The 26,992-nt window shown below is 36.9% G+C and overlaps 1 protein-coding gene across 1 annotated transcript; it reads right to left on the bottom strand.

The window, feature by feature from the left end:
* Ctr9 (CTR9 component of Paf1/RNA polymerase II complex) lies at positions 1–26,992 on the bottom strand. The gene is made up of 25 exons (XM_005326800.4): positions 26,574–26,992; positions 25,074–25,172; positions 24,235–24,474; positions 23,559–23,676; positions 22,999–23,088; positions 19,750–19,898; positions 17,708–17,815; positions 16,336–16,443; positions 15,983–16,219; positions 15,503–15,592; positions 15,266–15,394; positions 14,979–15,162; positions 12,396–12,484; positions 11,054–11,239; positions 10,883–10,970; positions 10,400–10,548; positions 8,445–8,561; positions 8,142–8,287; positions 6,632–6,703; positions 6,041–6,176; positions 5,724–5,870; positions 4,707–4,864; positions 3,423–3,519; positions 3,066–3,178; positions 1–1,077 (listed from the first exon to the last, which is right to left on the bottom strand). Exons 1-25 carry the CDS (start codon positions 26,616–26,618, stop codon positions 642–644), a joined length of 3,531 nt encoding a protein of 1,176 aa, XP_005326857.1. The 5' UTR covers positions 26,619–26,992; the 3' UTR covers positions 1–641.

Here is a 26,992-nt window from a genome sequence, read left to right on the forward strand (position 1 = left end):
GTTGGTAAAAGAATTTATTATGTGGCTTGGGAGGTCTTTGCATTCTAACAGAAAAGCATGTTTCCACACCTCATTTAACCTAACAAAGTATCTATTTGTAACTTTACTGCATGGCTGCAGCACTATACTATGAACACCTGACTTTCACATGTATTTCGGTGCAATTATACAGTAGACACCTCTTTTTCCAGGAAATAAAAATATTCTCATTCTAAACTCAAAAGGGAACAAAGACATTAAAAATGAACAATTTAAAGTTTCTGCACCACTTCATAAAAGACTGCAATAAAAATCAAAACAGTATGCTGCTTCACATACAAAGAAGAGACATCTGCCACAATCCAGTCAAACCTTTGTAGGAATGATTTAGCATCTGGGTTTATGTTTACTGCACTTTCACATATGACAGGTGGAACTGTACCACGATGAAGAATACTCTCATTTGCACAAGAGGTTCAAATATTGGACTCCGGCACAGGAAATGTCTCTTGGGGCTTAGTAATATACAAACGGGTAGAAAAAAAATCGCCTTAAGAAAAATTTCACAATTGTTTGACCAAACATCTGAAACGTTTTTATCACAGCTTTCATATATTAAAAAAAAAGTCTCCTCCAGAGATGAAGCTCCTTTATGAAACAACCTAGTCGCTATCATCTGACCCATGTTCTGAGCCTCGATCTGAGGCCTCGTTGTTGGATCCCTCTGGCTCGGATTCGTTGCCAGAGCCTTGCCCGGAACCCTCGTTGTCAGACCCGCGCTCCGACTCGCGCTCCGACTCGGCACTGGGAGAGGCCGCGCGGGAGTCGTCGTTCTCCGAGGCCGCCGAGGGGCTTCTCCCAGACTGCACGGACTCATTGTCGGACTGTTCAGAACCCGAAGGCCTTCTCTTTCTGGATGGCTGGTCGCTGTCGGAATCCTCATCTGACTGCGGTCTGCGGGGCCTGCGGGGACTGCCCGCCTCACTGCCAGACTTGTTCGGGTTCTCATCAGAGTCGCTCTCGGATGAGGCGCGTCTCTTTGGCCGTTCATCCTCGTCAGAGTCGCTGTTGCTGTTGCTGTTGCTGTTCCTGGGGTGTCTGCAGGAGAACAATGCAGTTTAGACACTGAAGCCTCTGGCCATCTCAGCTCAGCTCAGGCTCAGCTTAGGCTCTGATGATTGGAGAATGCGTTTTTACAAAATAAGGACACTTAAGGATGATTCTCACTGGCTCACGGCAGGCACTTTTTGTGAGAATTTTCCCAATTTCATACACAAAGGAAAAGGAAGGGACTTGTTAATCTTATAAATAAATTAATAGCCACCAAGGTAAAGCCAGGATCTCAATGGCTGTCAAGATTCTGAAGTCCCAAGGACTCCCTGTCCTATGTACCATCTGAACTACCAGACACCTAAAGAAGAGTGAAGTCACTATTTTCTTCTGTCGTGGGATTTCTATCCTAGATTCCCTGAACCATGATGAGACTTTAAAGACAGGAAGCTGGACTAAGCAGGTCCTGCAGCTTATCTACCTTTGCTCCCAAGCTTTACCTCTCCCCTGATGGTCAGCTGATACACGAAAAGGAAAAGGAACTGGGAGTCTTGGCTTGGCTTCCTGGAATCATGCAGACAGCTGCTGGAGAGAAAGAAGGCCCACCTCTCCAGCATTGTCAGTCCTACACAGTTCAGTCTAGGAAGGTCAAACATATTATTCTCTTCAGAAATTAAGACATCCTACAGAGTAAAGAAAGGCTCTTTGCACCTAAATCTGAAAGAAGAAACCAGACACACATTATATAACCTAGGTCACTCTGAGAAAACATGAAGAATGACTAAAAAGGGGATGTACACTCATTCTGTATATTAAAGTCCACAGGTCCTGGGGCTGGGGCTGGAGCCTAGTGGCAGAGCACTTTCCTAACATGTGTGAGACACTGGGTTCGATCCTCAAAATAAACACATAAAATAAAGGCATGCTGTCCATCTACAATTATGGGGAAAAAAAGAGTCCATAGGTCCTCTATGATCTATTTCACTTCAATCCATTTGACTAAATACACAAACACATTTGATGATGGTCAGGAAAAAGTTTAACTGACTCAAGTGCTTCAAATACACTTGGCCTTGAGATCTCAGGCATAGGCCTAGCAGCAGCTCAGCATCATATTGGACAGACCTTTCTACCTTCACATTTTAACAGACTCATTCTTCGAAAACCACACATTTCATTCCACTGATCATGCATGTAGCAGACCAGGATGACACTGTGGGAGAAAGGGCCAAGCAGTGCCTTAGGGAAAGCAATCCAAATTTGTTCAGCCAGTGTCTTCAGAGCAGCGCTTCAAATCCTTACAGATGGATTTCTACACATTTCTACCCTATGAGGCTAGTCCCTCAGCAGTACCCTTATTCCCTTCAACATGTTAACTTCTTACTTTTGCCTCACCTCTAAGTCTCAACATTCTTTCTGTTACAAAAAATATTTCTTAACAACTTCCATCATCAACTTAGATATGGTCCCTAGAGCAATAAATTACTGCTTCATCAGGTGGGCTGTGAGCTGAAGTCCTGTCTAAGCACCATAGGGTAAACCCTCCAAGGACCAGAGCTGAATCACCACTGCCCTCAGCAAGGGAGGAAACAAATAACCATGAAGCTCCCCATCTGCACACGGCCAGGACCAGGCTGCTACTACAGTCAGTCAGTCAGTGGCAGAGCAGCAAAATTAAAGTTCATTTAGGAGGATGTTACCTAGGAAATAACAGCTAATATCCAGGAAGAAGTAAGATTTTAAGGATTTGTTCTATGAGGGAGAAACACGTAAAAGGATAAATTGAGAGGTTGGAATAAGAGGTCAGCTGAGGTTTCTTCATGTTGTAAGATTCTAAGAAGCTGGAGAGAAAAGACATTTTGGTACAATGACCACTCCTAGTTATCTGTTTCCCCCAATTTTTCAAAAGTCTCTTTTCCCTCATATTAAAAAAAAGAAAAAGAAAAGTGTATTTTCCCTAATCCAGACACGGTATTTAACAACCACTTTTGGTTTTAACACATCAGTAGGAGACTTTACAAGGAAAATATTCTTACCCCTCATCAGCAATTTTTAGCTTATCCTCATCTGAAGAATCATCGCTTGATGATATTATGGCTTTAGATTTTATTTTCCCCTTCATTGAAGGAGGCAGACGTTCTGGCTTGGGCTAAAGAAAGAATGTCAAACATAATAAATTAGTCAAGACTCTTACATTAATTAGGACATCTTATTAAATTGGGTTTGCATAATAATGATATAATCACAAAGCCACCAATAAACTTAAAAAAAAATATGTACTTGAAGAAGCTGCAAGGAGAGAATAATTCCAATGTGCTATGATTTTCTGTTTTATCGGGGATGGGAATTAAAAAAAAAAAAAAACAAAGGAAAAAAGAGGATTATGAACTTACAGTCTTCTTCTTCTCTGCTCTTGGTGGACGGCGCTTCTTTGGTCTGGGCCCATTTTCTGTTTCATCATCATCTGAGCCCTCTTCTCCCTTCGGAGGTCTTAAAACAGTGAACACCAAGAGTTTGTCAAGAGGCAGTCATGCCTGTGAAGTCTATGACTACTTGATTATCAAGTATTACCCCCTGCATGTGTGCTGACCTCAGCCATACTGCACACTTAAAGGCAGAGTCGACAATTTACTCTTGGTGCACTGTCTCAGTCTGCAAAATCATATTTATGCAATGTTTGGGACTTAGTGACCGCTGAGCTCCCCCCTCATCAATCTACATTTGAATCCTGCCCTTGGTAGAGTGATGAGAATGGGAGAAAACATCCAGTGTCCAGAGCTCCACATCTTTCCCCTCCTTTTCCTTCCCAACTACTGACTCCAGGCCTGCTACTAATGTCCTTATCACAGCTCCAATTAACCCAGGTCGGTGTCTCAACGAATTCACCAGGTTCTTGCCCATGTATAATCAGCTAAGGGCCAGGAAGGGCAGGTTTAGGTAATATAACTGAATGGAGATTCCCGGTTAGGAAAGTGCCATAAGAAAGGAACCGTACTGCTCAGCAGGCACCCTTGATCTTACAGCAAATGACACTGGGTGGTTTAAAGCGCACTTTCATACACGTTCACATTTTAGGCACTGAGCAAAATCATGAGGTGGTCATCACTGCTACCGTTTTACAGAGAGAAAACTGAGATTCAGTTGACTTGCCAAGATTGATATGAGTGTAAATATAATCCACATCTTCTCCTTCTACATCACATACATTTTCCAATAAGTATTCTAATTTTAAAGTCACAAAACAAGTGATGATTAATTTGTAGCTCTCAGAAAGATGGAATGGAAATTAAGCACTCGGGGGATTCTGAAATGGGGTCTGTCTTAGGATTAAAGTTGAGAGTGGGGGCACAAAAGATTCACTGTTAGGGAAGATTAAGTGGTTCATAACTTCTCCACATACTCAGAAGATGAAGGGTCTTTTTGCCACTTTTATAAGGCTATTTAAAACACTAAGGATGGGGCTAGGGATGTGGCTCAAGCGGTAGTGCGCTCGCCTGACATGCGTGCGGCCCGGGTTCGATCCTCAGCACCACATACCAACAAAGATGTTGTGTCCGCCGAGAACTAAACAATAAAACATTAAAAATTCTCTCTCTCTCTCTCTCTCTCTCCTCTCTCACTCTCTCTTTAAAAATAAATAAATAAATAAATAAATAAAACACTAAGGATGATAGTACCTTCTCCTCTTTTTCTTTTTTCTCTCACCACCTTCTTCCTCTTCTCCTTCTTGTTCACTACCACTGCCCTTTCTTCTCTTCTTCTTTTTGGATATAGGTAGATCATCATCAGTATCATCATTGACAAATTCATCAAACTCTCCTCCTTTCTTGGAACGCTAATATCCAAACAAGAAGACAATCAGTTTTTTTCAGGCTGGTGTAGTGGAGGCTACAGGTTAGGAAGAGGCCATACAATATTGTTTACAGTCATTTGGCAAATGAAAGATCTCTTACTAAGCTACATGAAAGAGGCTTGGCTAGGCCCTTGTTTGAAAGACTCCTAATGGAAGAATGTTTCAACTGTTAAAAAGTTGCAAAAATCATCAACTCAAGAGGTTACTACAAGGTAAAAGGCATTTAGCTAACTATGGAATGCATTTCTAAATATGAATATTCAACTTAAGATGAAATTATGTCCTTGATATATGCACTGTAAGTTAAAAATGCATTGAATACATCTAACCCACTGAACATCACTGCTTAGCAACACAGCATGCTGTCACCTTGATTGTTTACCCTTATCATCACTCGACTGACTGGGAGTTGTTTCACTACTGCTGCCCTGCATCTCGATAGAGTATTGTACTGTGTATCCCTATCCAGGAAAAAGATTAAAATTCAAAATTCAAAGTACAGTCTCTATTGAATGCTATCATTTTTACATCACTATGAATTCAAAATTGTGAGCTGAATGGTTGTTAAGTTAGGAACCAACGTGGCTGAATGGTAGAGCATTGGCCTAGCATGTGTGTGGCCCTGGGTTCAACCCCCAAGCACCACCAAAAAAAAAAAAAGGGGCAGGGGGACAAGTCTATACTAAATGCCATTTAGATAATTCTGTACTGGAAGACTCTTAATGATGGAGAAAGTTAAAGCTAAGAACCAAGCAGAGAGTAAATTTAACCAATTGTCTTCATTTCTAATAGCCAAAAGACAGAAATGATGTCATTAGTAATGGCAGGAATACTGTCTTACCCGTCCACCACCTCCACCTCTTTTCTTCTCTTTTGTTGCTTCAGTCTCACCAGTAAACATAAGAATATTTTTGGTCTTCTCCACATACTGGGCCCGCTGTTCTAAAAGCTTTTTTTGCTCTTCCTTTTCTCTGAGACGTTTCTCTTCCTAAGAAGAAAAAAAAAATTAGGGAGAAAAAAAAAAAAAACCCAAAATGTTCTTAAGATGAAAAAGCTCATGCATGATTATAGTCCTAAACAGAGGACTTTTTTTTTCTTTAAACAAAACACATATATGCATACAATGTTTTAATACTAGCATAAATGAACAATAGATACCTGTTCTTTAAGAAGTTTCTGCCTTAGTAGCTCCTTTTCTTGCTCTTGCTTGGCTCGCAACTCCCGTTCCTCTTCATCCTGTTTGCGTGCCCGGGCCACGTGGTACTGGGCCTGGCTCAGTAAATCAGAGCATTGCCTACAACGTTCAGATTTAGAGAAACATGAACACACTATAGATTATTTAAAACTTTGAGCATTTGTTTTCCTTACATGCATTTTAAAAATTTGAAGCAGAAGGATTGGCTGATACCTATATGAAGTTGCACAGCTAAAAAGATTTCCAACATTGACTTCACATATGACTCAAAAGATAGGAATCATATCTTGATTCTAGTGACAGAGCTAACACTAGTGAAATAGCATTTTTTCCTCCAGATCCCAAATACTTGTACTAAATCAATTTCGCTTAATTTCCTGAAAGGAAAAAGCGAAAAAGCCTTAGCACAGGTTTGGGCATCCCCATGAAGAGTGCAAAAAGACTGACTTTTGGGAGGATGCGAACCCTGTTCACTACTGTGACAATCTCTCAGTCCACACCAATATCACTAAAATGAGTGACCACTTGATGCCTTCCATATACAGTAACATTACCTGGCTTCTGTAGCAGCGAGGGCCAAATCGAATCTCATTTTATCTCCCACTTTACTTAAGTAACTGAAGTATCTAAATGAAGTGAGAAAATAATTTGCTTTAAAAAAAGATTCTAATGAAACAAGACCCTCTATATTTCTATAAAACAGTCTGAGAAAAGGTTTATGTATTTCCCAACTTATATGAATTATTTAATGCATAAAAAGCCTATCATTTCAATAGGAAAATATACACATTTCTCATTTTTTAAAAAAGCTCATCAATATGCCATTCAGTATGTTTAATAAAACATAAGTTTATCCAAAAAAATCAAAGATATATTTAATATTATCAGAAAATCCAGAATTACCCCCAAAACCATGCAATGAATGTTTGATACACTCTACATTTACTAAATATGTCATATGGAGATAAGAGTACTTAGGCCATGAAAGCACCTATACTTTATCAGATACCAAAACAAAAAAAGAATGTATACACGATTGGGATAAAACCTGAAGGAATGTCAATTTTTAACTTCATCACTAACTGAATTAATAAATAAATAATACAAGGTTAAACAAAGTTTTAGATGAGATGAATAAATCTATTAAGCAATATTTAAGAGATAAGATCTTAATTTAATCTTAACAAAAATCAACATTATCCTAAAAAGACACACTGTTGTAAAAAATAAAAAACAACATAAGTGTACTCTAAAAATTTCACATTTAAAATGCTAGATCACATTATTGTCAGATTAATGAGCAATCTAGGGCAAGCATGCAAAGCTAGCCCCCAGCTACATGATATAAATCTGGCAGGATAAGGGCTACAGTTTGGTGCCCCCTGGTGGTAAGTATCTGCTTTGGTTTAAATATTGGCAGAATGATTCTAATGGAGTTATTTACTTATTTATTTTTGGTACTGGTGATTGAACTCAGGGGCACTCAACCACTGAGCCACTTCCCAAGCCCTATTTTTAAATTTTATTTAGATATGGGGTCTCACTGAGTTGCTCAGCGCTGTTGCTGAGGCTAGCTTTGAACTCGTGATCCTCCTGCCTCAGCCTTCCGAGCAGCTAGGATTACAGGCTTATGTCACTGCACCCAGCTTTGGAGTTATTATTATTTTTTTTGTGGTGCTGGGGATTGAACCCAGGGCCTTATGCATGCCAGGCAAGCACTCTACCAACTGAGGTATACCCCAGCCCTGGAGTTATTTTTTGAAGAAAGTGATTTTCAGCACTTTTTTGGAGACAAACAGTTTTGTGTGTGTGTGTATATGTGGTACCAGAAATAGAACCCAGGGCCTCACACAGTGTTCTACCACTGAGTCACATCCCCAGCTTTTGTTTATTTTTATTTTGATACAGATTCTCAATAAATTGTCCAGGATGACTCAAAATTGCAATCCTCCTACCTGGGTCTCTGAGTAGCTGCAAATATAGGTATGTGCCACTGAACCTTGTAAGACAAACAGTTTTAAAGTGACAAATCATTTCAAAAGTGGGTTCTATAAAATCTTTTACCTATGTGCAAGCTCCAGTTCTTTCACAGCATTGAGTACTTCCTTCAGATTACTTTTTTCATCTTTCAGGACAGAGGTAGCTAATCTTTGCAACACCAACGCCACATTAAACATAAGAACTGTATCACTGGGTGCTACATGTCTAGCCTGTAAACAAAAAGAAAGCAGATTATCTCATATGATCTAATGACATGAAGAGTTTTAATCAAATAAGTGTGCTAGTACATTTACACACACAAACACACACACAAAATGCAATACAGCATAGGAATGGACAAGAGTAATAGTGAATTCTCCCTATTACCTTCAGTAGAGTCTGTTTGCATTCCTGTAACTTGCCACATTTGAAGAGGGCCCGGGCCAAATAGAGCACAACTTCAGTATTCTGATGTTTATAAAACTTTCTAAGGCAGTTTTCATACTAAAAAAGAAAGAAAGAAAAGAAAAAGTTAATTAAAAATACAACAGATTAAGTGATATTTTCATTTTGTAGCAAAATTTTAAGCCATTTTAAAGCTCTGTGAAAATGTATTCTTCTCTGGTTAATTTTAGAGAATAATTTGAGAATTTTTTTTTTTTTTACATTCATCAGGAAACATTTTCACAACATAAAAATCTAATCACAGAAAAATAAATCTATTAACTTCCTTCTTTCCCTCCTCCCTTTTGCTTCTTCTCTCCTCTCCTTTCCTTTTCTCTTCTTTTTTTTCCCCCCAGTGTTAGGGACAGAATTCAGGACCTCACATATGCTAAGGAAGCACTCTACCACTAAATCACATCCCTAGCCCTGGAAACTCTTTTTCATATTTTTAGCAATACTACCTACAATCTATTTATTGGCCACTTAATAGAAGTTATATACCTGGATCCTTTCAGTTATAGTCTCTAGCGCCTTTCTTTAGATTTGTGGAACATACCAGAAAGGAGCATAAGGAGTCTTACAGTTCTGTTTGTTAATTTGTTGGTAAAACCAATATAATAATACCAGTGTTCATTGTGACATCAACATGGCTTTTTTTTTTTTAAAGAGAAAGTGAGAGAGGGGGAGGGAGAGAGAGAGAGAGAGAGAGAGAGAGAGAGAGAGAGAGAGAGAGAGAATTTTAACATTTATTTATTTATTTTCTTAGTTCTCGGCGGACACAACATCTTTGTTGGTATGTGGTGCTGCTGAGGATCGAACCCGGGCCGCACGCATGCTAGGCGAGCGCGCTACCGCTTGAGCCACATCCCAGCCCCAAACATGGCTCTTTTTGACCATGGAATACATCTTGTCAAAGGTAAATGACAAGATGATTTCAAGGAAAATGGTTAGTTCCCCCCCAACTCTCCCTAGTGATTTATTTGTGTTTATAAAGGGAAATATTATCATTTTGAGATAGGAAGTCTTAAGAAGTCTTAAAAAAAACTCTGAGATTACCATATGCAATATGGGTTCTGTTATTCTGTAGTAGTGTCTAGAAAAATTGTATCTAGAAAAAAAGGTAAACCACTTCTCAAAGCCTATACTTATACTAGTTTATTCTGCCTTTTATAAGAAGCTTGTTCTTTCTGATCATATATTATGAGCATAAGAGTCTTTTTATTTTTTAATGTTATAGATGCTGAGTACAACTTTAATTTCAAGTTCAAGCACTCAAAAAATATGATATGCATAAAAAATTCTACAGGCATGACACTCTATCCCCATAATTTTTTCTTTTTCAAAAGAAGTCATCTAAGATGAGTATAGTGCCTGTAATCCCAGCTACTCAGGAGGCTTAATTGGGAGGATCACTTGCCCGAGCCCAGAAATTTAAGATTATCTTGGGCAACACAGAGACCCCCATCTCAAAATACACATATAAGTAAATGAATAAATAAAGTAGGTCATTTAACCTTTTGAAACTCAGTTCAGTTCAACAACTGAACAAATATTAAATCTACTTTTCCTGGATACGTAAAGAGTATGTTAGGAATGTTAGTGCCAAATACTGGATCTTTACAAAATGCTATGTGGTTAAGGTACAATTATCTCCCTTTCATAGATCGGAAAACCAGGTCAAAGAAAATGTTCTTTGCCCAAGGCATGTAATTAGTGGCGGAACCAGGACTCACATCTATCAGGACATCAAAGTTTGTCCTTATCATTATATAATTATAAACCTCTGAACAAAGTATCAGAAGAGAATTCATGCAGCTCCACAAGAGGGCCAGAATGGTTAAGGAATTCTGTTTATCAATGAATATGACATGAAGATATATTGAAAGATAAGACATTACCATCTGAACAGCACTGATATACTGCTTTTGCTCCACATAGATGTGTGCTAAGTTCAACCACACATCACTGATATCTGCTGTTGCTTCTCTTACTTGGGCAAATACATCACGAGCTTCACGGAAATATCCTTTGTGGGCCAAAACAGCTCCTAAAGTTATAAAAAGGCTCACATTCAAAAATTTTCTAACCATAGCCAGAAAAACAACTAAAAGCGCAATTTAATTTATTTATATATATTTTTGGTACTGTGGATTGAATCAGGGGTACTCGACCACTGAGCCACATCCCCAGCCCCCTTTTTTGTATTTTTTATTTAGAGACAGGGTCTCACCGAGTTGCTTAGTGCTTTGCCATTGCTGAGGCTGGCTAAAAGCACAATTTTAAAACAACTACATAGTTAGAGAGAAAAACCTGATTTACAAACATGCCTCCAAAAGCATTCACTTCACAAATCATTATGGATACCCAAGTCTTTTAATTACCTATGCCATTAGCAGCATACAGATTCTTTGCATCATTTCTAAGAACTTGTTTATAGATGGCCAGAGCACGATCTTGATGACGCTTTTCCTGAAAGAAGAATCAAGCATTATTAAAAAAATTTAACCAACATGCAGAATCTCAGTTTTGCTTAAAAAGATAAAACAGATTACCTTTTCTCGGTCTCGGGTGGGCTGATGCAAAGTTTGGAGCCACACATTGCCAAGGGCTAGCATAGAGTAAGTGTCACTCTGTGTGGAGGGCTGTTTTAATATCCTCTCAAATTTCTTCTGGCCTGGACCCCATTCTTGTTTTGCCAAATGAAGATTACCAATCAAAGACCAAGCATCTGGATGATCCTGAAACACACATGTATAAAGAAACAAAATTGGTAACTTAATGAGCAAGATCAACCATCTTTCCATGATAGCTAACAAATGATGTGTTATAACTTTCAAATAGAATTGAGACTCGTTAATGAGTTGCAAAATTAGCTTAATGTATAGTTATCAGTATATAAAGCGTAACAGAAAGGAATACAGTAAAATATCACTATACTGCCCATTGGTGAGGACAAATGATGATTTGCAAAACTTTCAGTTGTTTGTATACACATACATTACATGTGTACTAGACAGTAATGTGAAATCTATTTCTGATTGGCTATAACCAAAATTAAATTAAATTAAACAAAAAAAATTTAAATTTTTTAATAACGCTTGTTTCTTCTTAAAGCAAAAGCATCAAGATCGTGCTCTGGCCATATACAAACAAATTCTCAGAAATAATGCAAAGAATCTGTATGCTGCTAATGGCATAGATAATTTAGAGACCTCTAAAGTTCCATTTAAAATGCTAAGATACGATAAACTTTTCTCATACGGTGTAAATAAATCCTTATATGTGAAGAAAGTAGAGAGGATAAAAGACACCTGAGCTATGTCATATGTTGATGTATAGGTGAAAGGATAGAATGGGGAAATAGAAGGAACAAGAAGGGACATAGAAGAGATCTATATAAATAACCTAGTCCCCCTTATTACATGATTAATCAAGCAACCTACTATACTCTTCGATATCTTATATAAATAAGTGGAAAGAAAAAAAAAACACCAAAAAAAAAAAAAAAAAAGCAAAACAAAACAAACCCAGAAGGATGCCAAGATTATTAGAAACATGGTCATTAAAAGGAAAAACAGAGCTAGACATAGTAGCACATGCTTGTAATTCCAGCTATTTGGGAGGCTGAAACAGGAGGATTGCAAGTTTGAAGTCAGCCTGGGTGATTTAGTAAGATTCTGTCTCAAAAGCAAAAAATAAGAAGAGCTGAGAAAGTAGCTCAGTGGTAGAATGCTTGCCTAGCATGCACAAGGTCTTAAGTTCAATCTCTAGTACAGAGAAGAAAGAGAGGAGAGAGAGAAAGGAAGGGAGGGAGGGACGGAGGGAAAGAGAGAAATAAAGAAAAGCGGGATATAAAGTGAAAATAATTATTTCTCAAGAGTCAGTATTACTAACCTGATTAATCTGAAGAGCTTCCTTAAACCAATCTGAAGCCTCATAAAAGTTTCCTTTATCTCTGGCCATGGCTCCTAGACGCAAATAGCCTGAAAAAATACATTCAAAAGTTTTTATGTTCAAAATATTAGCCATAAATGATCATAACTTTAAAGTCATACTTTTGAGAAAATTGTGTTTGTTAATACATCCATATAAGGAACAGAAAGTCTCATAGGTGAAGAAACATCAAACATCAACCTATTGAGTTATAATTTTGGAATCAAGTCTCATGCTTGAAATCTAAGATTCATCTCTTCCAGTTCATTTCAAAAGCTAGCTCCCTGCTGCAAGTCCTTACTTCAAGCCAAGTTATTTTAAAAGTTCTGTTTCCAATTTCTCTTCAATGTATACTACTACCAGTTACTTTTTCTTAAAAAGCTACTTGTCATATGAAAAGTAGTGAATAGCTACTAGAGACCATCAGTTAGAAGGCCTGAGTTCTGACCTTGGTTCTTCCACTTAAAAATATAGTTCCATACAAATTTAAGTTGTTTTCTCTGGAAAATTTCTCCTCAAGAAACCAATAATGTGCCAGGTGCAGTGGTGGCACATGCCTGTGATCCCAGTAGCTCAGGAGGCTCAGGCAGAAAGATTGTGAGTTCAAAGCCAGCCTCAGCAATTTAGCAAGGCCCTAAGCAATCCAGTGAGAGCCTGTCTCTAATAAAATATAAAAAAAGGCTAGAGATGTGGCTCAGTGGTTAAGTGCCCCTGGGCTCAATCCCTAGTATCAAAAAACAAAACAAAAAAACAATAATGGCTATTACCTATCAAATCAATTTAAATTCAATCTGTTATTCAACTAAAATATTATTTATTCTTGAGCGGGGGATACAGCTTAGTTGGTAGAGTGCTTGCCTCACATGCACAAGGCCCTAGGTTGGATCCCCAGCACCACATACACATACACACTTACATATAAAAAGAAAAGAAGGGCTGGGTTATGGCTCAGCAGTAGCGCACTTGCTTGGCATGCGTGAGGCACTGGGTTCGATTCTCAGCACCACGTATAAATTAAAATAAATAAATAAATGTTTATCAAGAACTTAAAAAAAAAAATTTGTTTCATGGACTGGAGTTGTGGCTCAGTGGTATAGTGCTTGTCCCATATGTGTGAGGCCCTGAGTTCAATCCTGAGCACCACATATAAATAAATAAAAGATCCACTGATGCCCAAAAAAATATTTTTTTTTAAATCTTATTTATTCTAAATCACTTTTGCATCCATGATGGCAAGACAGATGCAAAAAAAAAAAAAAAAAGCTTCTGATCTGACTAGAATCAAAACATGTTTTAGGTACTTTTAAATAAAGTACGGAAGTCCCCATTATCCTTGAAGGATTCATTCCAAGTCCCCCAATAAATGCTAGAAACTGTAGATAGTAATGAACACTATAATTACTGTTTTTTTCTGATATATATATAGAGAATTTATCTGATAAAGTTTAACTTATAGTAAGCCAGGCGAGGTGGTGCATGCCTATAATCCCAGCAGCACAGGAGGCCGAGACAGGAGGATTACAAATTCAAAGCCAGCCTTAGCAATGGCAAGGCACTTAGCAACTCAGTGAGACCCTGTGTCTAAATAAAATATAAAAATAGGGCTGGGAATGTGGCTCAGTGGTTAAGTGCCTCTGAGTTCAATCCCCAGTACCAAAAAAAAAAAAAAAAAAATTTTAGTAAAAGATAAAACAATAGAACAATTACAACAATATACTGTAATGAAAGTTATATGAATATGATCTTTCTCTAAAAATCTCTTATTGTACTATATAGATCTTAGTAACCTCAGCATACAATTTATTCATTTTTCTTCCTTATAAACTGATATGGCTACTAAGTTACTAACAGATGGGTAATATATACAGCATTGATACACTGGACAAAGGGATGATTCATATCCTGGGCTAGATGGAGTAGGATAGGACAAGATTTCATCACACTACTTAGAATGGTGTACAATTTGGAACTTATAAACTATTTAATTCTGGAATTTTCTGTTTAACACTTTGGGACAACAGTTGAACTGTGGGCAAATAAAACTGAGGAGAGTGAAACTATGGATAAGGAGGGACTACTATATGTTATTGTAAATTATTTTTTAATTATAAACTTTGAATATTTTACAATGTCTAAGTTGTAAAAACTCAAAGTAGGACATTTGAGTAATAATTGTTTCAAGGAAAACCACTTCTCTTACTCTTGTAAACACGTAAAAATGTTGATATGAAATCAAAGGATAGTTACAAAAGTAAATCCACTATCAAAATATGCCAAGGAGTTACTAAAAGCTTAACAAAGGTAGCAGACCCACTGAACATAGCCTCATTGAATATACTTCAAGTAAATTTTGTTGTTTCTTTTGTTTTCTAGGATAAATATAAGTGAAGCTGTCCTTTTTTTTTAAGGCCACAGATCTGCCCTGAACAAAAAGGGACATCAGAACCTTCAAAATATACGATTGTTTCTAAGACTTTTTTCCCCAATTAAGTTTTTGCTGCTATTGTGGGAATTTTATTACATAAGCAAATTTAAAATTCTTACAGTCAACATAATTAGGATGCTCTCGTAAGATGTTTTTATATAGTTTTTCTGCTTCATGGAATTCACACATTGCCTCATACAGCCTGGCTAAATTGTATGATGTGGTAACAGAAATGGCATTATAATAATGTTCATCATGCTCAGCTTCTGCCTTTGCACGATCCAATGATGCCAAAAAATATTTCTGTGAGGAAGAAAAATTACATTGTTAAAAGATTTGATACATCTATAAAATATGCATTCAACTTGATCAAGTATAAAAGAAGAGAAGATTTCAATTTTCCTACCTTTGCCTCCCCTAGGTTTCCAAGTCTAAAATGGAGGGCACCAACGTTATTTAGAATCTCAGGGGGAACATCAGCCTGCACTTTCTCTTGAAGGATTCGTGTTGCTGTTCCATAGGCTGAAAGGGCACCCTGTATTTTTGCAGTGGACAAAATATGGTATGTGTGCAAATCAAAAAGAAATAGTACACCATGTTTACAAAAAACACATATAGAAGATGAAAAGCATGACTACAATACCTGTATATCAGTCTGTTCCAAGATTTGTGCCAATTCAATCCAAGCTTCAACATCATCGGGATATTGTTCTGTGACCTTCTTCAAATGGCCCTGGGATAAAGACAGCATCATATAAGTGCTGTAAAAGTAATAAATGGTGGCTAACTTAGCTAACTTAAAGTCAACTGCTTTTTTATCTAAAGCAGAACAAGCTCATTTAACAAAACTGCTTCTACTGTAGCTCTACTAGCAAAAACAATAAATGAGCCAGGCATAGTGGTGCACACCTATAACCCCAGTGGTTCAGGAGACTGAGGCAGGACTGAAAGTTCAAAGCCAGCCTCATTAACTTAGCAAAGCCCTAAGCAAGACCCTTTCTCTAAGTAAAATATAAAAAAGGGCTGGGGATGTGACTCAGTGCCACTGGGTTCAATCCCTGGTACCAAATAAAACAAAACAAAACAAGAAATAAGGACTTTGTCAAGGTTTTTATAAATTTACCTTGGCAATATCTCGTTTTTCTTGATCTTCTGAGGCAGCATAGAGAGAACCAAGAATTTTCATAGTTTCATAATTATTAGGATAAGCTTTCAAAACTTTCTCAAAACATTGAGATGCATTTTCTTTGTCACCTCGATAAATATACATTTGTCCCAAGCCAAAAAATGGAAGCACAAAAGAGGATGAGGCAAACTGTGTGGCTTGATAGTAGTACTGAAAAGCTTGGTCATAATCTTCCTAAAAACAAACAAATAAGACCACAAAAAAAAAAGGTTAAAAAAAAAGGTTAACAAGAGCTGAAAAACTATAAATGCAAGAACTAGATATTTAGAGATGTTATAAAATTATATTACCTGAACGTGGAATGATCTGGCCAGCTGATAGCAACTTTCTGCTTGCATAGCCTCCACTTCTGTATTATGGAATGCATGAAGAGCCAGGTGCTGGACTTTACTATAATCCTGAATAACAGAGATTAAGTTGGATTAGCTGCTCTATAAATCATAACATTTCATTTATCTATATAACACATTTCCATCTTCTCTCTAAATAGTTGTCTATTAGTACTATAACCATTATAGCCTAAAGCTTAATCGTAATTCATATGAAAGTACAGTGTACTTCTATAGCCAGTGTAAAAACTACGATTAGTAGCCATGTACACTTAGGCTATTAATTATGCCTCAGTTTGCTCATCCACAAAATGGGGAGATTACTTATTTCAGAGAATTGTTGTGAAGATTACAGAATACTTGGAATGCATTTTTTAAAGTGCTTAGGATTTAGTAAGCAATGCTTAAATGCATATTGATAACAACATAGTAGCTCTTACCAATAAGATTTGATACATTTTTGTGAGCTTTTATTTAAATTGCTATTTAACTGGTTTAAAATTCTTAGTATAATTTAGTACCTGGTTTCAATATGGTAGGTTAAATTTTCATGTTCACTTTATAAAAACTCTGTCAACAAAATCTTGGTTATATATTTTAATATACCTAAAATATCACTGCTTCTACAGAATTAGTGGCAACTTTAAAAATGTATCACAGTAAACTTGAAAACATAAAAATATCAATGACTCCTTGTTACCCACATAACTACATCCAAATTCTACTACACAAATGCCTCACTCTCTGGATCCAATGCATTGCCAGTCAAAAAGTCCACCACATGCTATGCTCTCACTGAAATAAACTGCTGAGACTATTTTTAAGAAGTCTATCTTTCAAAAAAAAAAACAAAAAACAAAAAACAAAAAAAAGAGAAAAAAAAAAAAGAAGTCTATCTTTCCCTTTTCAACTGCTTAATGCTCACCTCCTAAAAACCTAGTTTGAGAGCTTTTCCGTTGTGGTGAAAACCCTTCATAATCACTTGATCACTTCCTCATTTTTCTACCATTAGTTGGCAGAGACCTTTATTTTTACATTTACATTTGCTTACTCAACTGTGTTTTCTATGAAACTTAACTCCTTGAATGCAGAAACCATGTCCCACTCATCTCCACATTCATATCACAGTGTCATACACAGTATAAATGTCAATAAATATTAAGTAAATGAGTGAAAAAACAAATATATCCAAGCCCAAGTAACTAATATAAACTAATTTGGAAAAAACTCTTTTGACATTTTCAATTTTTTTTTCCAAGTTAAAAAAAAATAAGGAATCAACTACATTCAGGAAAACAAAAATCAGGATTTAAAAATAAATGATTCCTCCTACCTTTTTGAAGAAAAAATGATTTGCCAAGTGGTTTAATACCATAGGGTTGCTAGGATCAATAGTATAGGCCCTGGAAAGAAGCTGGACACCATTTTTGATGGAATCAGCCTAAAAGAAAACATTGCAATAGAGTGGAGTGGAAACATTACTTAATTAGCACTTATTCAAAATTTTCTTTATACCCTCAAAAAAATAAGGTTGTATAATCCTAAATTCAGACACCAAGATACAACTCTTATTATAGTCAGTCATTACCAAGAATGACAAATTTCAATCAATGAGTCACCAAATTGTTAGAATTTAGTTTTCTTAACAAAACTTAAATAATAAGTTACACCTATAATCCCAGCTATTTGGGAGGTTAAGGCAGGAAAACTATAAACTTAAGGCAGGCCTGGGCAACTTAGCAAGACCCTGTCTCAAAAATAAAAAATAAAAAAGCTGGGGATGTAGCTTCGTTTTAGAGCAATTTAGTCCCCAGTACTGAAAAAAATCAAACAAACCAACTAACTAATTATAAAAGCACCCTCACTGTAAAGAATTCCCTATTCTCTGACACTAGATTCATATAATAAATACATTTGCTATTATTGTTTTAAATAGTTCATACTGATCTCCAAGGGCAAATATTAGAAAATATTGCCCAAACCTATTTTTCAACAACTTTAATGAATTTTGTATTTATTGAGCTATACACTTTATATGCTATGTTGAGCAAATTGTGCCATTTTGCCATTGCAACAAGAAAGATCAGCCTCTTGTGAATTTTAAATATCGATGTTGCATTTGCAATGAAATCCCCCTTTTAATCCTCAATATTCTGCCACCCAGGGGGTTGCCCCATTTTTTCCTCTTTTTATTCTCTTGTTCAGTTCTTGAGATTTATCTACTTTTTAGTTCCTGCCTCAGCTGTCTTTTTGGTGTGACAGCCATATCTATGGATAACACAACAATGATTTTGCTTCTCTTTCCCTACTAAAAAAATGGAAATTTTATAGCCTGTGTAATTTCAGGAAGGAAAGCTCCCTTCCCCTCCTCCACAATCCCATTATTGGTTTTCATCAGTCAAGAGAATCTATTCCCCATTTCTGGAGACTGGTTTAAAGCAGAGTTCTCAACTAGGAACAATGTCATTTTTGGTTCTCTCAAGTGGGGAGATGCTACAACAGCGCTGATGCTGAGAAACACTGGTGACCTTATTTTGGACAGTAATAAATAAGAAACATGATGGGGGAACTTCTCAATATAAGATAGAGATTCTCTAAGAAATACTTTTATCCTTTCCATTTTCTCCTCCAGTGTAATAACAAGATGCCTGGAAAGGTGGCAGCCATCTTATGAGGTGACAGACTTGATGAAGAAAAGCCATACACACTGGGCTGGGGTTGAATAGAGCATTTGCCTAGCATGTGAGAGGCAATAGGTTCAGTGTGCATATAAATAAATAAAAAAAAAATGCTTAAACATTTCTACTTATGAGTTGCAAAATTCCCCAAATTAGCCTCAGTATAGCTACACTAGAAGATTGCTTGGCCTACCACACTAAGGAAAGGTGGATAGAAAGATATTTTAAAAACTCTTGGTTTGATGACACTGAAGTGCCATATCTGAGAGCTTAGACATTTGGTTTAAAACCCTTATGTTTTCAAGTTGCTGAACTATTTTTGTTGTTGTTGTTACTTGCAACTGAAAGCATTCCAGACGGATACACAGGTCTACAATCCTTATCTGAAATTCAAAAACAAATTTTTAAAAAAATATCCAGGGTTTTGTAATCGTGGAGCAAATTCACTTGATGGGAACCCTTTACCTGAATTGTAAGGCTATCGTATTAGTATGAAAAGTTTAACCATTTTGCCACAGAATGTGTACTTTGGGGGCAGTGCCCCAATAACTTAAGTATTATATATTATGCAGTATAAGTACCATATTAACCTTTCTATAATCAAAAGTCTTGATTTCTAAGGCATATCTGCCCTGAGAACTTTAAAATACAAGACTGTAGGTTAGACAAATAAGTCAAAAATATCTCCCTTACATACCTCTTTATTGTTGAGTTCTAGAACAGCCAGGCCAACCAATGCTCCCACACATTTGGAATTGAGTTCTAAGGCTCTGCTGAATGCTAGACGGGCTTTCTCTAGTTTGTTAAGTTTCACAAAGCAATGGCCCATTCCTAAACGAACTTCAGCTAAAAATAAAATAAAATCAAGTCATTCAGTTTGTCAAATTAAGCATTTTTAGAGTTCAATTACAAGAATGCTTAAACATTTTCTACTTATGAGTTGCAAAATTCCCCAAATTAGCCTTAGTATAGCTACACTACAAAATTGCTTGGCCTACCACAAATTGATTTCACTAGAGGTTAGATTGTAACACTCTCTACCTCTCTCACCTCTTTCTATCATTGAACAGAATATCTATAATAATATTGGTATTATTCTTTCTCCTAACACCCCTGCTATATTTTACCTTCATCAACATGCCTCACTCAATTTCAAATTCTTGAAGAGAAATATTTAAAAAGAGAAAAATTTCATTAAGACTTCAAATACTGTGTCCAATTCCACGTATATACCATCATTCCCTTCATATCTATGCTTATATGTGCTACCTCATTTCAAGACCATTCAGAACACAAACAATTCCTACCTAACGCCAACTTCTATGATAGTCACTGGATTCTTTTTCATCTATTTGAGGCCACTGCTTCACCAACCCTTCCCTATTTTTCCTGCATAAAATATATTTTCCTTCTCTACTGGATCATCCTCATTCACATACAAGCATTCCCACATTTTTTTTTTTTTTTTAACAGTGCTGAGGATTGAAACAGGGCTTTGCATAGGCTAGGCAAGCACTCCACCAACTATGCTATATTTCCATCCCTATAAACATCCTTTGTTGAATTAATTTCCTTTCCCAGTTATCAATTTATTTCTGTTCTTCCCTTGGGAGCAAAATTCCTTGAAACACACAACAACTGCTGTCTCTAATTCGTTTCCTTCCATTTTTCTCTTAAACTCACTCCAGTGAGGTGCTTGCTCCCACCAGTTCAGAAAAAATTGCTTTTATCAAGGTCATTAATGATCTAAATGCTCTTTAATCCAAAGATCATTTCTCTGCCCCTATTTTATTTGACCTAACAATATACCTATTCTTTCTGAAAATGTTTTATACTGCACTTACCTTGTTTTCCTCCTATACATCTAGCTTCTCCTTCTCAGGCCCCTTTGCTGATTCTTTCTCATTTTCCTCACCTCTAAATATCAGAGTGCTCTAGAGTTTCACCCAGGACCTCTTTTTTGTCTCCATTCACTCCCCTGGTAATTTCATGTAGTCTCATAGCTTATATACCATCTATATGTTGATGACTTCCAAATTCATTACTTCAGCCCAGACCTTTTTCCTGAACTCTTGAAGGTCTAATCTCTTTCTTGCCTTGTTGCCTCTTCAAACTTGACACTTCAAACTTTTCATGTCTAAAACTAGCTCCCCTTGAACTATTTTTCCAAATGTAGTAAAATATAATTACATTCTTCCTACTGCTTATTCAAGAGTTACCTTTGCTTCTTTTGTCTTTACACATCACATCTACTCTATTAGCTCTCCCTTCAAATTACATCTAGAATCCGACTACTTGTACCATTGCCACTATTAGCACCCAGATGAGCCACAATCACACATGACCTGGATGACTGTGATAACCTTCTCCCTAGTCATCCTACTTCTGTCATCGCCTACTCACCCATATCCCACTCTAGACTAAACTCAGAAGCTCAAATGACTCTTTTAAACTCTAAGTCAGATTATGCTTTTCTTCTGCTCAAAGTTCTCCAGTGGCTTTTTATCTCTGTTACATTAAAAACTGATAATAATCTAGGATGCCCTACATGATTGGTACTAGGTTATATCTTTGATCCCATTTCTTACTATCCTCTCCCCCCCATCCCGCAGAGATTACTGTTTCTCAATCTTCCTTCAGTACTTTGTAACTCCTATGTTCCTCTGGGAATGATACTCTCCCATATATATGCATGGCTCTTAAGTTTTCTTAGGTCTTTACACAAATGTTATTATCTATGATGAATTTCCCTGGTCACCTTTTTTTACCAACTCCCAATGCTTCTCATAGGCCTTTTTTGCTTTATTCTTCTTTTCAGCCTTTGGCAATATCTTATATAGTATACATTTTCCTCATTTCTTCCCCACTGGAAGTAAATTACATAGGGGTAGGGACTTTGATCTCTGGTTCATTGCTACATTTCCAACGTTAAGAACAGTGCTAACATGTGTTGGTACTCAGTAAACATCTGCTAAATGAATAACATTTTGCAAAATGTCATGGTTTGGATGGGAGGTTTCCCCCAAAAGCTCATGTGGGAGAAAATGCAAGGTTCAGAGGAAAAATGACTGGACTGTAAGAGTCTTAACCCAATCAGCAAATTAATACTCTGATAGGGATTTAACTGAGGGGTAACTGAAGTGGTAGGGTTTGGCTGGAGGAGGTGGGAATCGGGGCATGGCTTTAGGGTATATACTTGTATCCAGCCAGTAGAGTTTCTCTCAGCTTCTTGATCATCATGTGAGCTGCTTCCCTTCACCACACTCTTCTGCCATGATGTCCTGTCTCACCTTGAGTCCCAAAGAATGGAGTCTGCTGTCTATGGACTGAGATCTTTAAAACTGTGAGCCCCCAGATAAACCTTTTCTCCTCCACAATTCTGCTGGTTGGGTCATTTAGTCACAGTGGCAAAAAAAAAAAAAAAAAATGCTGACTAGGGCTGGGATTGTGGCTCAGTGGCAGAGCATTTGCCTCATACAGGTGAGGCACTGGGTTCGATCCTCAGCACCACATAAAAATCAATAAATGAAATAAAATATTATGTTCATGTATAACTAAAAAAAAATTTTAAAAAAGGCTGACTAAAACGGAAATAAAAGTTGTATAGGGCAAAAGATTATAATATGATCCATTATCCAGCTATTAAATCAAAGATAACACTAAGAAAAAATAATCTTTTAGGAGGTTGAGGCTCTAAGGAACTTAGTAAGACCCAGTCTCAAAATAAAAAATAAAAAGGTTTGGGGATGTGGCTCAGTGGTTAAGTACCCCTGGGTTAAACCACTGGTTGCCCCCACCTCCCAAAAGAGAAAAAATATCTTGATTCTGTCATTTTAATACTCCAATAGTACCTTTTCACAACTGACTTCATAAGAAACTATCAAATTATCAGTATTTCAAGTTGGGCCATATACAGATTAGACCTAAAATAAAGTTTTTGTTTTACCTGGGCATCCTGGATTAGTACGTAATGCCTTCTTATAGTAAGCAAGAGCTCCTCTGTAATCCTTTTTGTTGAATGAAATGCAAGCTTTACCTATAATGATTTAAAAAAAAAATAAACATGCACTGTCTGATTAATACAAATTTACTACACTTTATACTAACTACTTAAATTTAATACATCTTTCAGTAAGAAATACTTAAAAATAATAAACACGATTTCACATTAAAAACTTGTTTTCCATTTGGGTATATTAATTTATGTCAAAGACAGGATGTTCTGTCTTTATATTAAATGTTATAACGGAATAATTGCAACAACTTGAGTTGTCTAAGTATAGATTGTTTATTGACTTTCTGGAAGCAAATAAATTACTTTTAACTGGTATATATTTTATTTTTGCAATTTTAACAATAATCTATTGTAGATCATTTTATTTTTAACAGGATAAAGCTCTTCTACTTTGCTGTCCAGCTCAGTTATGAGTTGCTATTACAAAGAGATACAGTCTAGACATATGCTGAAAAAACTAGATTCCTAAGATGGTTGCAAAGATCACTCACCAAGAAGGGCTGGGATGTTATTTGGAGATTGGTTGAGTACAAAATGAAATTGTGCATCAGCTTGATCCATTTTGTCACCTTCAAGTAGACAGAAGCAGGCTCTTCCCAACAAATGGTTCTATAAAATAATGTATCACCTTAGACTTTACTAAGGGCAAATAATTTACCATAAATGTACAAATAAAAATGAAAACCACATAGGAAGGTTCAATAAATGATAATTTATTTCCATACAGATGATATAAATGATTTACTCATCATGTACCCAAATTAGCTATTGCTCTCAACTGTAATGTTCAAGCTAATAAACAGTTCTTCACTACAAAATGAGAAATTATCCCAAAATGTAAAACCTCTGTGCCAATAACAATGACAAAGAACTATATTCAAGATTCCTTAAAATATGGTTGAATTTCACCTGGAAATGTTAGAATTATTGATTCAACATAGGAGGACGTTTTACATACTAAATTTGTCTATATTACTTCAAAAGTAAGTATAAGGATTGAAGGAATTCCAATTTTAATGAGAAATCCTTCTTTTTTTTTTTGATTATATCAACATGGTTATTTTAAGAAACATTCTTTCAAAAACATCTGCTGCCTATCGCACACATTTTGTTTTCATATGGTAGTTTTATCCTTTCAGAAATTTCAAGAAATTTGATTTGTTTTACCTGATCATACATTATAATTTTATCAGCCATTGTATACAGCAAGGTTGCCTGTGTAATAAGATCCTTCTTATTATCCTTGTTCTTTTCTTTTCGAGCCTGTTGTACATAATAGGCTGCTAGTGTATCCAAGCAAGTCATCTGGTCTTTTTCATGGTCTCTATAGTCCAAATTACCATCTATTCGTGCTGCTTCCAACAACTTTACAAACTCTTCTGTTTTTCCTTGCTTGTAGTATTCCAGCTATAAGGTAAAGGATTAAATTAGAATCATTAAAGCATATGTCCATATTAAAAAAAAAAAACTACACAAATATTTATAGCAGCTTTATTTGTAACAGCAAAATACTTGAAACAATCCAAATGTTGACTAATAAGTGAATGAATAAACAAATTGTAGTATAGTTGTACAACAAACACTATTCTGCCTCAAAAAGAAGTAAACAACATGGATACATCTCAAACCAATTATGCCGAGAAGAAAGCCAGAACAACAACAAAAAAGTACATATTGTGTGATTACATTTCCATATATTCTAGAAAATGCACACTAAATTTTAGCAAAATAAAAGAGATAAGGTTTGCCTGTCACTAGGGGGGTTGGAGTACTATTAACTTAAATTAATTTTGCCTTTATCTTTATACATACTAATTTACCAGCAGAGTAGCATATCACTTAAGAAACTAGCCTTATTGTTCAATAAATGATAATTTATTTCCATACAGATGATATAAATGATTTACTTATCATGTACCCAAATTGGCTATTGCTACATCTGAAAACAGAAAACAACATATTTTCCCAGTCAACAAATAAAAACTATTTGCTACATGAACACTGACCGCCAAAGCAATCCATATGTGCAGTTGTGTGTGTTCCTGTTTCAGAATACTGATAACTTCATCTCCCTCCGGTAACTGATCGAAGTCAAGTTCGATGACCTAAAACACAAAATGTAGGTTTTATCTCTTATTTTTATTTTTTAAATTCCTATTTTTCTTTTCAGTTTTTCCTGACTATATATCAACACAAATATACAGAGGATACTCATTTTCAACAAGGTTTAGCCAACACACAGTTTTTATAAACACAGATTAATTATACAAATTAATGGGTTTCAGTGACAATTTCATACATGCACATATCTTGCATTGATAATGTTCACCCTCCCTTCTACTCTTTCTTAACCTCCCTTATTTCCCCTTTACTCCTGCTCCCCCTTCCCAATTCCATAAAAGTCCCTCTTCTACTTTCAAGTCTTTTTTTTTTTTTTAGTTTCCACATTTGAGAGAAAACATATGTCTGTGTTTTGGCCAATATGTATTAATATTTAGGGAGCACAGGACAAACAAACTACTAACACATTAAAGTAAAAGTCTAGAGAAACAAAGAACACTGGTAATTGTCCCCAAATACTAGAACTGTAAAATGCTACAAATGCTTTGTTTACTCAAAAGTAACAAAACAAAACCCTATTTCATCTATAAATCCAAATAAAGTGCTGATAAGCACCCTGAAGAATGATGCCATAGGTCTGACACCTTGGAGAAACATGACTCTAGAGGCCATGCAAAGTTGAATGCCACTGTACACATAAATCATGGAAGCAGCATTTGTGTGTCACAATCATTACTGAATGTGGGAACAAAAATAATAATAGAAAAATGTTCTGGAACTAGATGGAGGTAATAGTTTCACAACTTTGGGAATATATACAAAAGAAAAATGGATTTTATAAGTGAATTATATCTCTATATTATACCTCAAACCAACCAACCAAAATAAGTACATGCAATATCCAAGAAGATTGAACATCAAAGCTGAGATTTACTCAGACAAACCAAAGGCCACCAATGAATGAGGCAGTGTAAGGGAAAGGGGGTTAATTCCATCAGCACGCTGTAGTGACTAAGTTTACTTCGCACACAGTGTACCACGACATACTCGAGTTTCTAATGCATAAGGGGCAACCTGCTATATATTCCTAGGAGTTCGAGTAGCAGGTGGATCACGGTGACATCAGCGCCCACCTCTGTAATCTGTAATCTGTGAGGTGCTTCAGTTTATTGGGCACTCTCACGCCCCTGTGCCGGTGAATCGGGAAAAAAATAAGAGTACTGTCAAATAAAAACAGGTTGGAGAGGAACTTTCAAGAACTCCTCCAGTAACCTGCCGGGATGCAGCGCAGGGGAGGGGGAAGGTGATCAGGGCTTTGGCTGGGGATTTCGATCGAGGCTCCTGCGGGAGAAGGGTACGCCCTCTTCGGAAACGAAGTCTAGCGAAGTCGGTGGGGGTCATAGTCCAAGTTCACGACCCCCACCCCTTCCACACTGGACACCTACCTCGTCAGTGTCCCGGAGGGGAATCTCGATAGAGCCCCGCGACATGATGAGATCCAAAGGCGAGCGGGAATAGCGCTCGCAGCTCCGCAGCCGACAGTCCTCGCTTCTGGCTCGTCCAGGATGTAGCGACCGCCCAGGAGCTGGTCGTGACTGCCGCCCCGCGGCGTTGTCGGAGCTCGGGCCTCTCCTTCCCGTCAGCCACTAAAACAACGAACAGCAGACGGCGACCGGTCACTTCCGGAGGCCCCGCCCCCTGCCCCGGAAGTACTGCCCGCGGGGGCGTGTCCGACGCGAGCTCCGCCTATGGCTCTGTTGTTTCCCTCTTCGGAATTGTAGTTCCGAGGATGTTGGCGTGTCCGCAGCAGCCGGCCCGAGAGCCTGCGGGACCTTCAGGGCTCTGCGGCTTTGGAGTCTGAGCC

This window comes from Ictidomys tridecemlineatus, chromosome 4 (assembly GCF_052094955.1).
Source record: "Ictidomys tridecemlineatus isolate mIctTri1 chromosome 4, mIctTri1.hap1, whole genome shotgun sequence".
In the NCBI taxonomy this organism is placed as follows: Eukaryota; Metazoa; Chordata; class Mammalia; order Rodentia; family Sciuridae; genus Ictidomys; species Ictidomys tridecemlineatus.

Coding starts and splice junctions, on each gene's coding strand:
- Ctr9 (XM_005326800.4), bottom strand. CDS start 26,618: ATGTCGCGGGGCTCTATCGAGATTCCCCTCCGGGACACTGACGAG. Junction 19,899..22,998: donor TACTAATCCAGGATGCCCAG/GTAAAACAAAAA, acceptor TTTTATTTTTAG/CTGAAGTTCGTTTAGGAATG. Junction 3,179..3,422: donor GAGCAGAGAAGAAGAAGACT/GTAAGTTCATAA, acceptor TTCTTTCTTTAG/CCCAAGCCAGAACGTCTGCC.